Below are 19,241 nucleotides of genomic sequence, written 5' to 3' on the forward strand. Positions count from 1 at the left end.
TATTCATCCTACAGCAACTGGTGACCTCTCCGTTTCTGGCTATTTAAGGCCCTTAGTAGGGGCTCTGTGGCTACCCCACCCACCAGTCACAATCAGCAGCAATTTAGTGTCACCTCTTGAAACAGACACTAACCTCCTGCTTCTCCTTGTGCAGGACAAATCCTCCAAAGGGGATGTGGGGCCCCTGGGCAGCACCCCCAGGCCAGCACCACCCAGGAGAAATAAAATGACAGGAGATCAGTGCCCGGGCAGCTACTCTGTGCTGGACACCTCGAGGACCTGGGCCAAATGTGCAGACCAGATTGAATGAACACACCCCAGTATGAACTGATGATATACCAGGTCTCCTGAGGCAGGGGACAGTCTATAGACAGTTGGGGCTCACCCAGCCAAAGGGTACAAGGACCAAAATGAGGAAACCAACCCCAATGCCCAAGAGCTTCCCTCCCAAAACCACATGCCAGGCCTGGAGAGCAAATGATACAATTGTAGCAGCAGGAGATACAGCCCAGGGTGCAGGCTACAAGAGGGAGGGTGTCTGGGCTGTTTGTCCCCCAGATCCCCCTCCATCACTCACAACAGCCAACCCTCCACACCCCCACCACCCCAGGAGAAGACAGACTGGAGACAACCCTTTAAAGTACATCAGAAGCAGGAAGCCTGGCAAACAATCAGTGGGGTCGCTGAAGGACCAAGGTGCTAACAAAGCACTCAAGGCTGTTACATAGAAGCTTAATTAATTATATGCATCAGTCTTCACCGCAGGTGTGAAGGTGATTCCCCCCACCCGAGCTGTTCTTTTTAGGTGACAAATCTGAGGAACTGTCCCAGACTGAGGTGTCAGTAGAGGTGGTTTGGGAACAAATTGATAAATTAAACAGTAATAAGTCACCACGACCAGATGGTATTCACCCAAGCATTTTGGAGGAACTCAAATATGGAACTGCAGAACTACTGACTGTGGTATGTAAACTATTGCTTAAAGCAGCCTCTGTACCAGATAACTGGAGGGTAGCTAAGGTGACACCAATTTTTTTTTAAAAGACTCCAGAGGAGATCCTGGCAACGACCTGCCAGTAAGCCTGACTTCAGTATTGGGCAAATTGGTTGAAAGTATAGTAATGAGCAGAATTATCAGACACATAGATAAACACGATTTGTTGGGGAAGAACCAACATGGATTTTGTAAAGGGAAATCATGCCTCACCAATCTATTAGAATTCTTTGAGGGTGTCAACAAGCATGTGGATAAGGGGGATCCAGTGGATATAGAGTATGTGGACTTTCAAAAAGTCTTTAACAAGGTGTCACTTCGAAGGCTCCTAAGCAAAGTAATCAGCCATGGAATAAGAGGGCAGGTCCTTTCTTTCACGGATCATTAACTGGTAACAAATAGTAGGAAAAAATGGTCAGTTTTCACAATGGAAAGCGGTAAATAATGGAGTCCCCCAACAATCTGTACTGGAACCTGTGCTCTTTAATGTATTCATATATGACCTAGAAAAATGGATAAAGCATGAGAAGGCAAAGTTTGCAAATGATGCAAAATTACTCAAGGTAATTAAGTCCAAAATTGACTGCAAAGAATTACAAAGGGATCTCACAAAACTGGGTGACCAAGCAACAAAATTCCAGATGAAAACCAGTATTGTTAAGTACAAAGTAATGCACCCTGGAAAACATAATCCCAACTATACGTACAAAATGAGGGGGTCTAAATTGGCTTTTACTACCCAAGAAGGAGATGTTGGAGTCATGTTCTCTGAAAACATCTACTCACTGTGCAGAGGCAGTCAAAAAAACCTAACAGAATGACAGGAACTAGTAGAAAAGGGATTGATAACGAAAATATCTGCCACTATAGAAATCCATGCCGTGCAGTTCTGGGCACCACACTTGTAAAAAGATATTAGAAATGGAAAATGTCCAGAGACGTTAACAAAAATGTATGGAACAGCTTCCATGCAAGGAGAGATTTAAAGACTAGGATTGTTCAATTTAAAAAAGAGATGACTAAGGGGATTATGATAGAGTCTATACAATTATGAATGGTATCGAGAAAGGGAATAGGGCCGTGTTATTGACCCCATCGTATAACACAAGAACCAGGGGTCACCCAATGAAATGAATAGGCAGCAGGTTTAAAACAAACAAAAGGAAGTACTTCTCAACACAGCACACAGCGAACTGTGGAATTCATTGACAGGGGATGTTGCGAAGGCCAAAAAATATACCAGGGTTCAAAAAAGAATTAGATAAGTTGATGGAGGATAAGTCCATGAATGGCTATTAGCCAAGATGATTGGTGACTCAATCTCCATGTTTTGGGTGTCCTAAAACTCTGACCGCCAGAAGCTGGGAGTGGAAAAGAGGGGAGGATCACTCGATGACTGCCTGTTCTGTTCATTCCCTCTTAAGTACCTGACACTGGCCGCTGTTGGAAGACAGGATACTGGGCTAGATGGACCATTGGTCTGACACAATGTGGCCGTTCTTATTTCTTATGGCTGATGTTCAATTTCAGCTTACGATTTTTACAAACACATTGAAATATTTTAATGAGTTCTCTGATTTTTAAACAGTCTAAATTCTTTTTTTATCTAAGTGTCAGTATAAACATGTTCAGAGATGGGGCCTGTAACTGAAATGTTATGGGTGAATTTCACCCCTGTACAGAGGCAGCACACACCATACCATCATTTAAATCCACTTAAAGATGAATTTTAAGGACTTAAGTGGGATTAAAGTGGTGCCTTGGCCTGGTGCTGACTCTCTGCACTAGGGTGATTTTCACCATAAGAGAACAAAAGAAAAAAAATCCCATATTTGTAACCACGTGTAAAATAGAAACAAAAATATTTTATTGTAACTCATTGAAATACAAGTGCAAACTGTGAGCATAGTTTTTAAAGACAAACCAATTTAGAGCTACAGAAAGCAGAATCCAGACCCGATCTTGCATTTACAATTCTAATATTTGTTACCAGAAAACTATTCCTTTTCTAATACTTTAGAAGAACAAAAAGAATGTTCGTTAGGTTCTCTCAGTTTAAAGGGCATGTATCTTCTGCAGTATTTTACAAGCGTTGGCAACCAATGTATCAGTAACTTAAAAAAAGTCTCACTCTACCAGGATGTAAAAATTACCATTCATCTGGTTATTTCATACATTTTTCATTAAAACTGTCTAATATTTCATACATCCGTGCCTTAGATAACCAGCTCAATTTCATTTTCATCATAAATCAAAACATGAATATAAAATAATTCCAATTTATCTGTAAACAATGTTTGTTTAATTTTGAGAGGTTTATACTACAGCGGTCCCCTAAAACATGTTTTCACAATAAGATGTGTTTGGTACAGATTTCTCAGTATGTAATATTAGTAAAGAACAAATGCTAATTAATGGTTTGACTTACTGATATCTGTATAAACATTCTGCACTAATATAGGGTGAGGACATATGAGCTGTTGAGATGCAGGACTTAGGAATTCGTAGTTATGAAACAGTGAAATTCCTTTAATGACTTTTTAGAGATTATGGGATTTGAGGGAAATAAACTCATTAGACAGGAGTTTGCCATGTGTGGTGTTAAGAGACAAAACCAATCTGCCTTTGAGCTGCAGAGCCATCATGTCCCAGAGCAGGGAGGTGACAGGGCTGGCGAGCACTCTTGGAGTGATCGCTTCTGGAATGGTGCTTTCAGATCTTGGCATTTCACTACCAGAAAAGGTGAATTATAGGGGTGCTAGAGAAGAGAAGTAAAATGGATTGGGCATTTGGAAGAACTGAATTGTTTAGGATGGGCCAAAGATTTATACATAGGTATAACTGGGTGAAATTGAAGAAAAGAACAATTAGGGTAACAAGACATCTTCCTAACAGAGAATGGGGCTTTCATCAACAAACAGCTGGTTTCCATCAGTGATTTGTTTAAGACTGAATGGAACAAAACATTGGAGTAGATGCTGTTGGGAAAAATCCTCCAAAGCCTCAATCCCCCCAAACCTGGAGAAAATGGGACATAGGCTCTGAAGTCATGTGGAGTACATCTGCACAGCATTTTGGAGCAAGCATACCAGACTGGGCTAGCAGGTCTCACACTAGTGCTCTAAAAACAGCTTTAGAGACAGCTCTGGAAAGTTTCAGCTTGAGCTGAAGCTCGGGTTCTGAAGCCTGAGGGTTTGGGTGGGCTTTTATCAACCTGGACTGAGAGACGTGCTCCCGCGCATTCCAAAATGCCGTGTAGAAACACCCTGAGCCGCTTTGAAAATTTTACTTAAGAAGAGTTAAAAGTTCTTTTCCCTCGATCTCTAACTACTGAGCCTCTACAAAGCCGGGTAAAACCACAGGAGAACCAGAAATAGACGAAGCTCAGAAACTATCACTTCTGCACTTCAGACATTTTGACATACATTGCACTAGGAAACACCAACAACAGGGACTGTGCTTATATTTACATTTACAAACCTTGGATTTCTGTATTTTCTCATAGGATTTCTGTGTTTCTATCAATTCTCTCAGCTCAGCCTCCCCTTTTTCACATCGATGTGGTCTTTCATCTTTCTCACAAAACATGTCTTTTAACTTCTGAAGCTTCTCAGCCTTTTCATACACCTCATTAGTATAGTAGGGTTGGTCTTTATTCTCCTCCTCCACCATATTAGCAATCTTAGTCATCAGCTCTTCAGCCTGGGCAGTCCGGTCCGCCCACGTAGCTTTATTGTTGAAAGCACAGTATTGGCCCTGACACTGTTGATCAGCTCCTGAAGCTGTTGGTTATCTGAGTGGGAGATATAGTTCTTCAGGGTTTCACTCTGTAAGTCTTCTCTGCGGGTGAATAAGATGATTGTGTACTTCATGGCCTTGGGGCCAAAAATCTCTTGTACTCTCCTCACGGTGTGCTGGTCTTCCTCTGTGAAACGGCCCAGTTGGGTTACCAGCATCAGAGCGTGTGGGCCGGGGGAGGAGAGCACAACACAGTGACTGATCTCACGGGTGGTATGTTCATCAGAGTCCTTGGTGTCAAAAATAGCAGGCGTGTCGACAACCACAAGCTTCCTTCCTTTCCAGGTCCTGCTGCCTTCACTACATCTCTGAGTAACGGGCATAGCCTCCAGTACAGACTTAAACTTCTCCTCCCCAAGGATGGTGTTTCCTGTTGCACTTTTCCCGCCTCCACTCTTACCAAGGAGGATGATCCTCAGTTCTGATTCCCCAGTGAGTCGGCTGCCGCTCCCCGGCCCTGTTGGGAACAAGTGTGACAGATTGACAACATCACTGCACAGGTATCAAAGCGGTGGCAGAGAACTAAGATTTGTGGCCCGGTGCTCACACTTGGCTTAATGCTTTAACTTTCTATGGAAGGCTAAATGGGCAGCTCAGGGGGCTACTGATCAAGTCAGTGAATCCTAGAGGTATTGGATCCTAATGAGTCGTGCTGAAAGTGAAGTGAGCTTATGTCTCATCCTAGTGAACCTTTATACATTGGAAAAACATCACACATCGCACAGCCCTTTGCACCATCTGGTTAGGACAGACCTTGGACTGGAGGACTAGAGAGTGCTGCAGTTCAGGACTGAGGCCTGTTAATGGAGCTGTGTTCGGTCCCAGACAGAAGCAGCAGACGAGCACTGGAGTTTATTGACATAGCTGTGGGGCCAAGGCTGGAGAAGTGCAGGATGCAGCAAGTTGGGGCTGGTTTGTAATGAGGCCTGGAACGGGGTAAACTGAGGCTATAGAAGCGGATAGGGAGGGAAGTCTGCAGCCCCAGGTTAGAAAGGGGAGAGGTGCTGTGAAATCAGATTGAGGTTCATGGGCAAATCTTTGGGATAGGTGTGCATGTCACTTGACTCTGGAGAGAGGTAGTTAAGCTGACCTAAACCCCAGTGCAAACAGCGCTAAGTCGACAAAAGGATTCTTCCATTGACCTAGTGACCACCTCTCGGAGAGGTGGATTCACCACCGTGAGGGAAGATCCCCTCCTGTCAGTGTAGGAAGTGCCTACACTGAACTGCTACAGCTGTGCCACTGTCGCATTTTTAGTGTAGACATAGGCTGAGATAGGTGCGGGTCTCCAAGTGGCTCAGATGCAGGATTTAAGACTTAAGCAATTTTGAAAATTTGACCCTTAGTCTCCAGGTGCTACAGGAAAACAAATGCTTATGAGTCTGTAGGGTGACAGAGCAGCAAAAGTCCTTTCATGAATTTTTAGAGTCTGTGGGGGTGTTAGCGAAACAATTTAGAAGTAAGTTTGCAATGTTTTCATGGATGAGTGCTCTACCCCTTGAGCGGTAAGGAGATCTAAGTACGTCGACTTCAGCTACGCTATTCATGTAGCTGAAGTTGCACAACTTAGATGGACCCTGTGCAGTAGTGTAGACAAGCCCTAAGGAACCCAACATACTGTGAAACCTACTTTTGTTTTCTTCTGTCTGTAGTGTTGTTTTTTTCCTATTGGATTTCCCTGTTTTCATGGATGAGTGCTCTACCCCTTGAGCTCCTCCCTGCATATCCTTTTCCATTTCATCTCCCACTTTGCCCATCTTATCTTTACCTTTATCTGTCTCATCTTCTTTTAGAAGCTTCTCAGGTGCTTTACACACCAAATGGTCTTTATTCTCCTCCTCCACCATACGAGCAATCTTAGTCATCAGCTCTTCAGCCTGGGCAGTCCGGTCTGCACATGTAGCTTTATTGTTGAAAGCGCAGTATCGGCCCTGACACTGTTTGATCAGCTCCTAAGCTGTTTGTTATCCGGGTGGGAGATATATTCCTCCAAGTTTCCACTCGGTAAGTCTTCTCTGAGGGTGACTAAGACGATTGTGTACTTCATGGCCTCGGGGCCAAAAATCTCTTGTACTCTCCTCACGGCGTGCTGGTCTTCCTCTGTGAAACCTCCCAGCTCGGTTACCAGCACCAGTGCATGGGGGCCTGGGGAGGAGAGCTCCATGCAGCAACTGATCTCACGGGTGGTTTGTTCATCAGAGTCCTTGGTGTCAAAAATAGCAGGCGTGTTGACAACCACAAGCTTCCTTCCTTTCCAGGTCTTGCTGCCTTCACTACATCTCTGAGTAACAGGCGTAGCCTCCAGTACAGACTTAAACTTCTCCTCCCCAAGGATGGCGTTTCCTGTTGCACTTTTCTCACCTCCACGCTTACCGAGGAGGATGATCCTTAGTTCTGATTCCCCAGTGAGTTGGCTGCCATTCTCCGGCCCTGTTGGGAACAAGTGTGACAGATTGACAACATCTCTGCACAGGTATCAAAGAGGTGTCAGAGAACTAAGATTTGTGGCCCGGTGCTCACACTTGGCTTAATGCTTTAACTTTCTATGGAAGGCTAAAAGGGCAGCCCAGGGGGCTATTGATCAAGTCAGTGAATCCTAGAGGTCTTGGATCCAAATGAGTCCTGCTGAAACTGAAGTGAGCTTACGTCTCTTGCTAGTGAACCTTTATACATTGGAAAAACATCACACAGTGCCTTCCAATATCCGAGAGGGACGAGGTGTGGAGCATGCTTTCGGAAGACTTAAAAGAGCAACACTCCGATGCGGAAACTACAGAACCCAAACCACCAAAAAAGAAAATCAACCTTCTGCTGGTGGCATCTGACTGAAATGATGACTCATGGACTCATCGACTTTAAGGTCAGAAGGGACCATTATGATCATCTAGTCTGACCTCCTGCACAACGCAGGCCACAGAATCTCACCCACCCACTCCTGTAATTCACCCCTAACCTATGTCTGAGCTATTGAAGTCCTCAAATCATGGTTTAAAGACTTCAAGGTGCAGAGAATCCTCAGGCGAGTGACCCGTGCCCCATGCTGCAGAGGAAGGCAAAAAACCCACAGGGCCTCTGCCAATCTGTCCTGGACGAAAATTCCTTCCCGACCCCAAATATGGTGATCAACTAAACCCTGAGCATGTGGGCAGGACTCACCAGCCAGACACCCAGGAAAGAATTCTCTATAATAACTCAGATCCCATCCCATCTAACATCCCATCACAGGCCATTTGGTATATTTACTGCTTATAGTCAAAGATCAATTAATTGCCAAAATTAGGCTATCCCATCATATTATCCCCTCCATAAGGTTATCAAGCTTAATCTTGAAGCCAGATATGTCTTTTGCCCCCACTGCTTCCCTTGGAAGGCTGTTCCAAAACTTCACTCCCCGATGGTTAGAAACCTTCGTCTAATTTCAAGTCTAAGCTTCCCGAGGGCCAGTTTATACCCATTTGTTCTTGTGTCCACATTGGTACTGAGCTTAAATACTTCCTCTCCCTCCCTGGTATTTATCCCTCTGATATATTTATAGAGAACAATCATATCACCCCTCGGCCTTCTTTTGATTAGGCTAAACAAGCCAAGCTCTTTGAGTCTCCTTTCATAAGACAGGTTTAACATTCCTCCTATCATCCTAGTAGCCCTTCTCTGTACCTTTTCTAGTTTGAATTCATCCTTCTTAAACATGGGAGACGAGACCTGCACACAGTATTCCAGATGAGGTCCCACCAGTGCCTTGTGTGACGGTACTAACACCTCCTTATCTCTACTGAAAGTATCGCGCCTGATACAGCCCAAGACCGTATTAGCTTTTTTCACGGCCAATTCACATTGGTGGCTTATCGTCACCCTGTGATCAACCAGTACTTCGAGGTCCTTCTCCTCTTCTGTTACTTCAAATTGATCCATCCCCATCTTATAACTAAAATTCTTGTTATTATCCCCTAAATGCATGACCTTACACGTCTCACTATTAAATTTCATCCTATTACTATTACTCCAGTTCACAAGGTCATCCAGATCTTCCTGTATGATATCCCGGTCCTTCTCTGAATTGGCAATACCTCCTAGCTTTGTGTCATCTGCAAACTTTATTAGCACACTCCCATTTTTGTGCCAAGGTCAGTAATAAAAAGATTAAATAAGATTTGTCCCAAAACCGATCCCTGAGGAACTCCACTGGTAACCTCCCTCCAGCCTGACAGTTCACCTTTCAGTATAACCCGTTATAGTCCCCCTCTTAACCAGTTCCTTTCCCACCTTTCAATTTTCATATTGATCCCCATCTTTTCCAATTTAACTAATAGTTCCCCAGGTGGAACTGTATCAAATGCCTTACTGAATCGAGGTAAATTAGATCCACTGCCTTTCCTTTGTCTAAAAAATCTGTTACCTTCTCAAAGAGGGAGATCAGGTTGGTTTGGCACGATCTACCTTTTGTAAAACCATGTTGTATTTTGTCCCAATTACCATTGACCTCAATGTCCTTAACTATTTTCTTCTTCAAAATTTTTTCCAAGACTTTGCATACTACAGATTTCAAACTAACAGGCCTGTAGTTACCCAGATCACCTTTTTTTCCTTTCTTACAAATAGGAACTATGTTAGCAATTCTCCAGTCATATGGTACAGCCCCTGAGTTTAAGATTCATTAAAAATTCTTGCTAATGGGTTTGCAATTTCGTGTGCCAGTTCCTTTAATATTCTTAGATGAAGATTATCTGGGCCCCCCGATTTAGTCCCATTAAGCTGTTTGAGTTTGGCTTCTACCTCGGATGTGGTAATATCTACCTCCATATCCTTATTCCCATTTGTCATCCTGCCACTATCTCTAAGCTCCTCATTAGCCTCATTAAAGATGGAGGCAAAGTATTTGTTTAGATATTGGGCCATGCCTAGATTATCCTTAACCGCCACTTCATCCTCAGTGTTTAGTGGTCCCACTTCTTCTTTCTTTGTTTTCTTCTTATTTATATGGCTATAGAACCTTTTGCTATTGGTTTTAATTCCCTTTGCAAGGTCCAACTCTACATGGCTTTTAGCCTTTCTCACTTTATCCCAACATGTCCTGACCTCAATAAAGTAGCTTTCATTGCTGATCCCTCCCATCTTCCACTCCCTGTATGCTTTCTGCTTCTTCTTAATCACCTCTCTGAGATGCTTGCTCATCCAGCTTGGTCTACAACACCTGCCTATGAATTTTTTACCCTTTCTTGCGATGCAGGCTTCTGATAGTTTCTGCAACTTTGACTTCAAGTAATTCCAGGCCTCCTCCGCCATTAGATCCGCACGTTCTTCACTCCAATCCACTTCCCTAACTAATTTCCTTAATTTTTTAAAGTTAGCCTTTTTGAAATCAAAAACCCTAGACACAGATCTATTTTTGTTTATCCTTCCATTCAGTTTGAACTGAATTAGCTCATGATCACTTGAACCAAGGTTGTCCCCTACAACCATTTCTTCTATGAGGTCCTCACTACTCACCAGAAACAAATCTAAAATGGCATCCCCTCTTGTTGGTTCAGCAACTGCTTGGTGAAGGAATCCATCAGCTATCGCATAGAGGAAAATCTGAGCCCCATTATTATTACTAGCACTTGTCCTCCAATCTATATCTGGGAAGTTAAAGTCTCCCATGATCACAAAATTCCCATTAGTATTTACTTCATTAAAATCATTAAAGAGATCTCTATCCATATCCAAATCAGATCCCAGATGAAAATGAATCTGTGTCAGTCCACACTGCTTTGGATTGTTATCGAGCAGAACCCGTCATGGTTGCATGTCCTCTATAATGGTGGTTGAAGCATGAAAGGACATATTAATCTTTAGTGCATCTGGCAGGTAAGTATCTTGTAATGCCAGCTAGAACAGTGCCATGCAAACACCTGTTCTCACTTTCAGGGGACACTGTAAACAAGAAGCGGGCAGCATTATCTCCCGCAAATGTAAACAAACTTGTTTGTCTGAGCGATTGGCTGAACAAGGAAAAGGACTGAGTGGACTTGAAGACTCTAAAGTTTTACATTGTTTTATTTTTGAGTGCATAATTCCACATTTGTAAGCTCAACTTTCATGATAAAGAGATTGCACTACAGTGCTTGTATGAGTTGAACTGAAATATTATTTCTGTTGTTTCTTTTATACAGTGCAAATATTTGTAATAAAAATAAATATAAAGTCAGCACTGTACACTTTGTATTCTGTGCGGTACTTGAAATCAATATGTTTGAAAAATGTGGAAAACATCCAAAAATATTCAAATAAATGTATTCTATTATTTACAATGCGCTTAATCGCGATTCATATTTATAATCCCTTGAGAGCCAGAGGTTTTCTCATTTTTATAATTAGGCTGGATGGTGAAATGGGGGAAGGAAGGGACAAGCAAGGAGGGTGAGCCTGGGTATGACAACTGGCCACGTGTGCTCTAAAACAATTTCAATACAAGCTTAAGAACTTTGCCGAATGGGTGCCTAGAGAGGGAGAAAAGCCAAACTGAGAGTGACCACAGCTTGTTAGGTAGGTGAGAAGAGTTAAACTCTTATGAGATGTTGCCAAAAAAGGTGGAACGTGGGCAGTAGCTGGTGAAAGACAGGAGATCTCAGGTGGGGTTTCTGAGAAGGATGATGGCAGACTCAATGCGGGGAGAAATCAGTGGATCGTGAATGAAGATTGCTGCCATATTGGAAACAAGTGGTGCGAGATCGTAAAAGAGCTACATGAGTTTAGGAGGACATATCACAATCCCTAAACACTGGCTTTTATGTAATGGAGTCCAGAGTCAGGGAAATGGTAGGACCATCCAGTCTAATAGTTCTTTCTCCAGCATCTCACATTGATATTTCATTGGTGCAGATCCTTGTCTCCTCCCCAACAAATAGAAATGAATTTACCTCTGCAGTCACCGAAAGCAATCTCACAGGCATATCTACAATTAAGTGACATCAAAGTGAGGGACACCAATTAAAAGCCTCTCAAGAGTGTGTCAAACTGGTTGCTTAATGGCAATAGTCGTTTAATATTGGTGGGGTTGAACTGGATTCAGTACATTCAGGAATACTTTGGGGGTAATTTCAAGACCTGTGGGCCTGATAAGTTGATCTCTTGCAAAGGTTTCACTGTACGTGATGTCAGTAAGGAGCAATTGCTAATTTCATTTACTGACCCTTAAAAAACGTTTTCCACTAAGGCTGGTCTACATTAGAAGGTTAAGTCGACCCAACTACATCACTCAGGGGCATGAAAAATTCAGACCCTGGAGAGAGGTAGTTAAGCTGACCTAAGCCCCAGTGCAAACAGCGCTAAGTCGACAGAAGGATTCTTCCATTGACCTAGGGACCACCTCTCGGAGAGGTGGATTCACCACCATGAGGGAATAAACCCCCTGTCAGTGTAGGAAGTGCCTACACTGAACTGCTACAGCTGTGCCACTGTGGCATTTCTAGTGTAGACATAGCCTGAGATAGGTGCGAGTCACCGAGTGGCTCAGATGCAGGATTTAAGACTTAAGCAATTTTGAAAATTTGACCCTTAGTCTCCAGGTGCTACAGGAAAACAAATGCTTATGAGTCTGTAGGGTGACAGAGCAGCAAAAGTCCTTTCATGAATTTTTAGAGTCTGTGGGGGTGTTAGCGAAACAATTTAGAAGTAAGTTTGCAATGTGATATGTCAGCAGAAAAAGCCAGTATGGCTTTGGGCTGCAGGGCAAAATGTCCAAGAGCAGAGAGGTGACAGAGCCCCTAGGGCTCAGAGAGTGATTACAATTGGAATATTGCTTTCAAATCTCAACACTTCATCACCACACAAGGTAAGTTATGGGGGTTCTAGAGAAGAGCAATAAAATGATTGGTGTTTTGGAAGGATGGACTGTTGGGTGGCTCAAGGATTTATAACTAAAAATAATGGCATAATACTGAGCCAAAAGAAAATGTAAGGTAACAGGAAACCTTATTAACAGATGGAACCATCTCTTAAGTGATAATAGCCCAATCACAAACTTCCATAAAACTAATTTGAAAAAAAAAAAGTGAGAATGCAAAGTAGGGAACAACCTTCCAACATTTTCCAATATATACATTCAACATGAATTAGCAGGTCTCTTCCATCCACCTCTAATTTCATTGACACTATGAAATCTGGTAAAAATGCACAGGAGAACTACAAAATGGATGTAACTCAATCCTGATCATCACAGGGACAGTGCTGAACACCTGGATCGCAATAATTGACTGCCAAGCGCTCTCCTGTCAACTCCGGTAGTCCACCAGAACGAGGAGCGCAAGCAGAGTAGACAGGAGAGCGTCAGCTGATGACTTATTGCAGTGAAGACACTGCGGTAAGGAGATCTAAGTACGTCGACTTCAGCTACGCTATTCACGTAGCTGAAGTTGCGCAACTTAGATGGACCCTGTGCAGTAGTGTAGACAAGCCCTAAGGAACCCAACATACTGTGAAACCTACTTTTGTTTTCTTCTGTCTGTAGTGTTGTTTTTTTCCTATTGGATTTCCCTGTTTTCATGGATGAGTGCTCTACCCCTTGAGCTCCTCCCTGCATATCCTTTTCCATTTCATCTCCCACTTTGCCCATCTTATCTTTACCTTTATCTGTCTCATCTTCTTTTAGAAGCTTCTCAGGTGCTTTACACACCAAATGGTCTTTATTCTCCTCCTCCACCATACGAGCAATCTTAGTCATCAGCTCTTCAGCCTGGGCAGTCCGGTCTGCACATGTAGCTTTATTGCTGAAAGCGCAGTATCGGCCCTGACACTGTTTGATCAGCTCCTGAAGCTGTTTGTTATCCGGGTGGGAGATATATTCCTCCAAGTTTCCACTCGGTAAGTCTTCTCTGAGGGTGACTAAGACGATTGTGTACTTCATGGCCTCGGGGCCAAAAATCTCTTGTACTCTCCTCACGGCATGCTGGTCTTCCTCTGTGAAACCTCCAGCTCGGTTACCAGCACCAGTGCATGGGGGCCTGGGGAGGAGAGCTCCATGCAGCAACTGATCTCACGGTTGGTTTGTTCATCAGAGTCCTTGGTGTCCAAAATAGCAGGCGTGTTGACAACCACAAGCTTCCTTCCTTTCCAGGTCTTGCTGCCTTCACTACATCTCTGAGTAATGGGCGTAGCCTCCAGTACAGACTTAAACTTCTCCTCCCCAAGGATGGCGTTTCCTGTTGCACTTTTCTCACCTCCACTCTTACCGAGGAGGATGATCCTTAGTTCTGATTCCCCAGTGAGTTGGCTGCCATTCTCCGGCCCTGTTGGGAACAAGTGTGACAGATTGACAACATCTCTGCACAGGTATCAAAGAGGTGGCAGAGAACTAAGATTTGTGACCCTGTGCTCACACTTGGCTTAATGCTTTAACTTTCTATGGAAGGCTAAAAGGGCAGCCCAGGGGGCTATTGATCAAGTCAGTGAATCCTAGAGGTCTTGGATCCAAATGAGTCCTGCTGAAACTGAAGTGAGCTTACGTCTCATCCTAGTGAACCTTTATACATTGGAAAAACATCGCACAGCACAGCACTTTGCACCATCGGGTTAGGACAGACCTACGACTGGAGGACTGGGGAGTGCTGGATTCAGGACTGAGGCCTGTTAATGGAGCTGTGTTCAGTCCCAGACAGAAGCAGCGGACGAGGACGGGAGTTTATTGGCACAACTGTGGGCGAAGGCTGGAGAAATGCAGAATGCAGCAAGTTTGCGCTGATTTGAAATGAGGCTGGGACAGGGTAAACTGGGGCTATAATGGTGGATAGGGAGGGAAGGCTGCAGCCCCAGGTTTGAAAGGGGAGAGATGCTGTGAAATCAGATTGAGGTTCACGGGTGGATCTTTGGAATACGTGTGCATGTCACTTGACTCTGTGCCCAATGTGGGGAGTGAAAGATCCCCAGCAGCAGGCCGGGCCCTTTCTGAGAGATTGGCAGCATCCCCAAGAGGAGGTAACCCCAGAGCCCTGCAGCACACTTGATCCAGCCAGTTCTCAGTAACAACGTCTATGGACGGGGTCGGCAACCTTTGGCAGACAGTTGCCAACCCCTGGTCTATGGACCCAGCAGATCCTCCTAATTACCAGCAGATGCAGTATCCCTTATCTCAGTAAGATCAAGGAACTAGCAACGTCCCTACGCCAAGACTCAGCTGTTGACACCCAACGTGCTGAACTCCTCCCAGCCAGGGACCAGGCCCGGCCCTGGAGCAGAGACAGCTGGTATCAGTGACCTGCTCCCACGCACAGAATGGGGGACACATGGGTCTGTCTGTGGGGTTGGAGGTCACTGACCACAGCACAGGCTGTCTCCAGGCTCGGTGCTGGTAGCTCCGAGTGCCAATGGGGAGCGTGCTGAGCTGCTGCTCCTCAGCATCACCCTCTCCGGGCACCTGCTGTCTGGCTACCAGAGGCGGGGCAGGGAGAAGGCAGAGGGGAGGGTGAAAGATGGGAGGGAGGGGCCTGATCAGAAAAGCAGAGGGGCAGGAGGCAAGGCTGGTAACCGGTTTGAGCGGGGGGCTCACAGGAATGGAGAGTAGAGGGACTAGGGGGTGTGGGAGGAACCTAGGGCTGAGAGGAGCTGCCGGGTTCCAGTCCCACCACCAGGGCAGATTGAGCCCCTGCCATTGCTCACGGGAAGGGGTGGGGAGTGGCCTGGACTCCTGCACGTAGTCAGGGGTGAGGGGGAAGCTGGAGGAGGAAATGGGGTCCTGTGAGGGGAGCTTTCCTCTCCAGGGTGTGGAGCACAGAGCTCAAGCTGATACCTGAGAGCAAGGAGGGAGCAGAAGAGAGAGAATGAGAGATTGGGAGGGCGAGGAGGTGGCAGCGAACATGGGGCTGGAATGAGCGAGGAGAGATGGAGGGGAGCGTTGCAGTGACTGCAGGGGTCACTGGAAGGAGTTGGGGACACAGTAAGACGAGAGGGAAGGGGAAGGGGAGGCTGTCAGTCTGAGATTTGAGCTGGAGCTCTCATTCTGCAAACAGAATAAAACAGAGACCACTGTCTGCTGCTCCCACTCCCCTGGAGCAGGGGTTCCTGCATGGGGGTCCCTGCTGACACCATCTCTGTGTGTCGGGGGGGGGCATGTTCTGTGTGTGTCTGATCTGCTGTCACCCCACGTCAGCTCTATGAGGGTGGCGGCGAGACCCTGCACCCAGTGTGTGACGTTATGAGTGTAATATAATATCTCATTGAAGGTTGAGAAAGAGTTAATGAACTCACAGACTGACCTGACCCATGGCCAAACTTTAAAGACTGGTTAGGAAGATACGTAAATGAACAGAGCTGTGAAATGCAGCCTGCATTGTTAGAGGTAGAAGGGGAGATATTTGCTTAGGCCTTGTGATATAAGCAAACAAGTCTTGTCTATCGCTCTGGCTTTGATTCAAAGATCAAAAAAAGGAGTATTAACATTTAGGAAGACACGTGAGTGAAATAGTATTATTGTCTATATGTCTCTTTGAAGGTTGTGGTAACCTGTATCTGAACTGTTTAATGGATAAATTATCCTGCGCTAATTGCCAGGATGTTTGGGAGAAGGAAAGTTTAGCTTATTCCAAGGGTCCGCAACCTTTCAGAAGTGGTGTGCCGAGTCTTCATTTATTCACTCTAATTTAAGGTTTCACGTGCCAGTCATACATTTTAACGTTTTTAGAAGGTCTCTTTCTATAAGTCTCTTTTTATATATAACTAAACCATTGTTGTATATAAAGTAAATAAGGTTTTTAAAATGTTTAAGAAGCTTCATTTAAAATTAAATTAAAATGAAGAGCCCCCCAGACCGGTGGCCACGACCTGGGCAGTGTGAGTGCCCCTGAAAATCAGCTTGCATGCCATCTTTGGCAGGCGTGCCATAGGTTGCCTATCCCTGGTTTATTCTCTCAGGCCAAGAGGCTGCTGGAAAATGTATAAAAACCCTGGAACACCATCCTGTTTTATCTTAGATCTGCTTTGTGTTTCAAGAAGGGGAAATCCTGAACCATAAGGATCGAGATCCCCAGTCACTGACTGGAGTCGCCCTGAATATGGACATTGAACTATAACCTATGGACTATTTCTAAAAGGATTTTTGGGGACTACAAACTCATCTCTGCTATGTATCTAAACCTCAAGAATTGAATTCAAGTCTGTATGTCTATTGATCTTTTAACCAACATCCTCTCTCTTTTCTTTTTTAATAACTTTTGGTTTAGTTAACAAGAGTTGACTATAAGGATGTATTTTGGGTAAGATCTAAGTTATAATTGGACCTGGGTGTGTGGCTGATCCTTTGGGAATGGAAGAATCTTTTCTTTTATATGATGAGCTAAGATGTTCAGTAATCATCATCATATCTGACATGTGTGTCTGGATGAAGACCCAAGACTTCTGAGTAACTAGGGAGGTACAATAGAAGCCGTTTTGGGCTGGCTTGGTAAATCTAAGTAGTGGAATATACACCAGCGTTTGGGGTTTGTCTGCCCGTTCTATTTTGCAGTTCACCCTAATTGAGTGACCTCAGCTGGCTCCCATGGGCAGCATTGTCATTGTTGGGTCCTGGGCCGGAGTGGTGATAGGGCTGGATTTCCAATTAGGAACAATAGGCACATGCCTGGGGGCGCTGGCATTCTAGGGGTGCCTACAAGTTAAAAGTGGGTTAAAAATTTCATTTTTTATGGAAAACACCAGGGTCAGTGGTGGGGGGATGAGCACTTAAGATGCAGTGCCTAGAGGTGCATAAGGTGAAAATCTGTCCCTGAGTGGTCGTGGTAGGTGCTTGGCTCAGAGGGAGTGAGATGCATCTTCCTGGGCAGGATCCACATGCCTGGAGGCTGGCCGCAGTGATGCAGAAAGGAGGGAGGCCCCAGCCTGCACAAAGAGGAGCAATGGCAGGAGCCCACAAGCCCAGCAGTCAGCCCTTGTGCGGCTGGCCCCTGCCATCACCACCCCAGGCCTGGATACGGTGGCAGCAGCAGCGCCATGACATGGGGTGAAGAGGGAGAGAAGCATTAAACCAAGAGAGAGGAAACTGCATAACAAAAGAATTATAAACAAAAGAAATTCCCCTCATCCACGTACTGTAGTACAATCTCTTAATTGGGAAAGTGCAACATACAAATATAGAATTATTGTTTGTTATATAACTGCACTCAAAAATAAAACAATGTAAAACTTTGGCGCCTACAAATCCACTCAATCCTACTTCTTGTTCAGCCAATCGCTCAAACAAACGAGTTTGTTTACATTTATGGGAGATAATGCTGCCCGCTTCTTATTTACAATGTCACCCAAAAGTGAAAACAGGCATTCGCATGGCACTTTTGTAGCCGGCATTGCAAGATATTTACATGCCAGAATACTGAAAATGTGTATGCCTCTTCATGCTTCAGTCACCATTCCAGAGAACATGCTTCCATGTTGATAATGCTCATTAAAAAAATAATGCATTAATTAAATTTGTGACTGAACTTCTTGGGGGGAGAATTGTATGTCTCCTGCTCCGTGTTTATTTGCATTCTGCCATATATTTCATGTTATAGCTATCTCAGATGATGACCCAGAACATGTTCGTTTTAAGAACACTTTCACTGCAGATTTGACAACACACAAAGAAGATTTCTATAGATCGCTACAGCACTCGAACCAAGATTTAAGAATTTGAAGTGCCTTCCAAAATCCGAAAGGGACGAGGTGTGAAGCATACTTTCGTAAGTCTTAAAAGAGCAACACTCCGATGAGGAAACTACAGCACCCGAACCACCAGAAAAGAAAATCAAACTTCTGCTGATGGCATCTGACTCAGATGATGAAAATGAATGTGTGTCAGTCCACACTGCTTTGGATTGTTATCGAGCAGAACCCATTATCAGCATGGACACATGTCCTCTATAATGGTGGTTGAAGCATGAAAGGACATATTAATCTTTAGTGCATCTGGCAGGTAAATATCTTGTAATGCCAGCTAGAACAGTGCCATGCAAATGCCTGTTCTCACTTTCAGGTCACACTGTAAACAAGAAGCGGGCAGCATTATCTCCCGCAAATGTAAACAAACTTGTTTGTCTGAGCGATTGGCTGAACAAGAAAAAGGACTGAGTGGACTTGTAGACTCTAAAGTTTTTCATTGTTTTATTTTTGAGTGCATAATTCCACATTCATAAATTCAACTTTCATGATAAAGAGATTGCACTACAGTGCTTGTATGAGTTGAATTGAAATATTATTTCTTTTGTTTCTTTTTTACAGTGCAAATATTTGTAATAAAAATAAATATAAAATAAGCACTGTACATTTTGCATTCTGTGTTGTAACTGAAATCGATATATTTGAAAAATGTGGAAAACATCCAAAATATTTAAATAAATGTATTCTATTATTTACAATGCGCTTAATCATGATGCATTTTTTAATCACTTCAGAGCCCTAGTTTTTTCATTTTTATAGGTAGGCTAGAAGGTGAAATGGGGGAAGG

At 44.2% G+C, this 19,241-nt stretch overlaps 3 protein-coding genes across 3 annotated transcripts in view; all 3 read right to left on the reverse strand.

Annotated features, from left to right (window-relative positions):
• The window catches only part of LOC122458498 (GTPase IMAP family member 2-like), a 237,450-nt gene that overhangs the window by 107,818 nt on the left and 110,391 nt on the right, over positions 1 to 19,241 (reverse strand).
• Positions 1 to 19,241, reverse strand: part of LOC119850710 — an 829,101-nt gene that overhangs the window by 82,727 nt on the left and 727,133 nt on the right. The window lies entirely within an intron of this gene.
• Positions 2,840 to 19,241, reverse strand: part of LOC119852254 (GTPase IMAP family member 8-like) — a 58,049-nt gene continuing 41,647 nt past the window's right edge. Inside the window, 6 exon segments of the mRNA XM_043507094.1 lie at positions 2,840 to 4,764; positions 4,767 to 5,249; positions 6,561 to 6,746; positions 6,749 to 7,224; positions 13,303 to 13,744; positions 13,747 to 14,058. Coding sequence (XP_043363029.1) covers positions 4,379 to 4,764; positions 4,767 to 5,249; positions 6,561 to 6,746; positions 6,749 to 7,224; positions 13,303 to 13,744; positions 13,747 to 14,058 — 2,285 coding nt within the window. The 3' untranslated portion in view covers positions 2,840 to 4,378.

Source organism: Dermochelys coriacea, chromosome 2 (genome assembly GCF_009764565.3).
Source record: "Dermochelys coriacea isolate rDerCor1 chromosome 2, rDerCor1.pri.v4, whole genome shotgun sequence".
Taxonomy (NCBI): Eukaryota; Metazoa; Chordata; order Testudines; family Dermochelyidae; genus Dermochelys; species Dermochelys coriacea.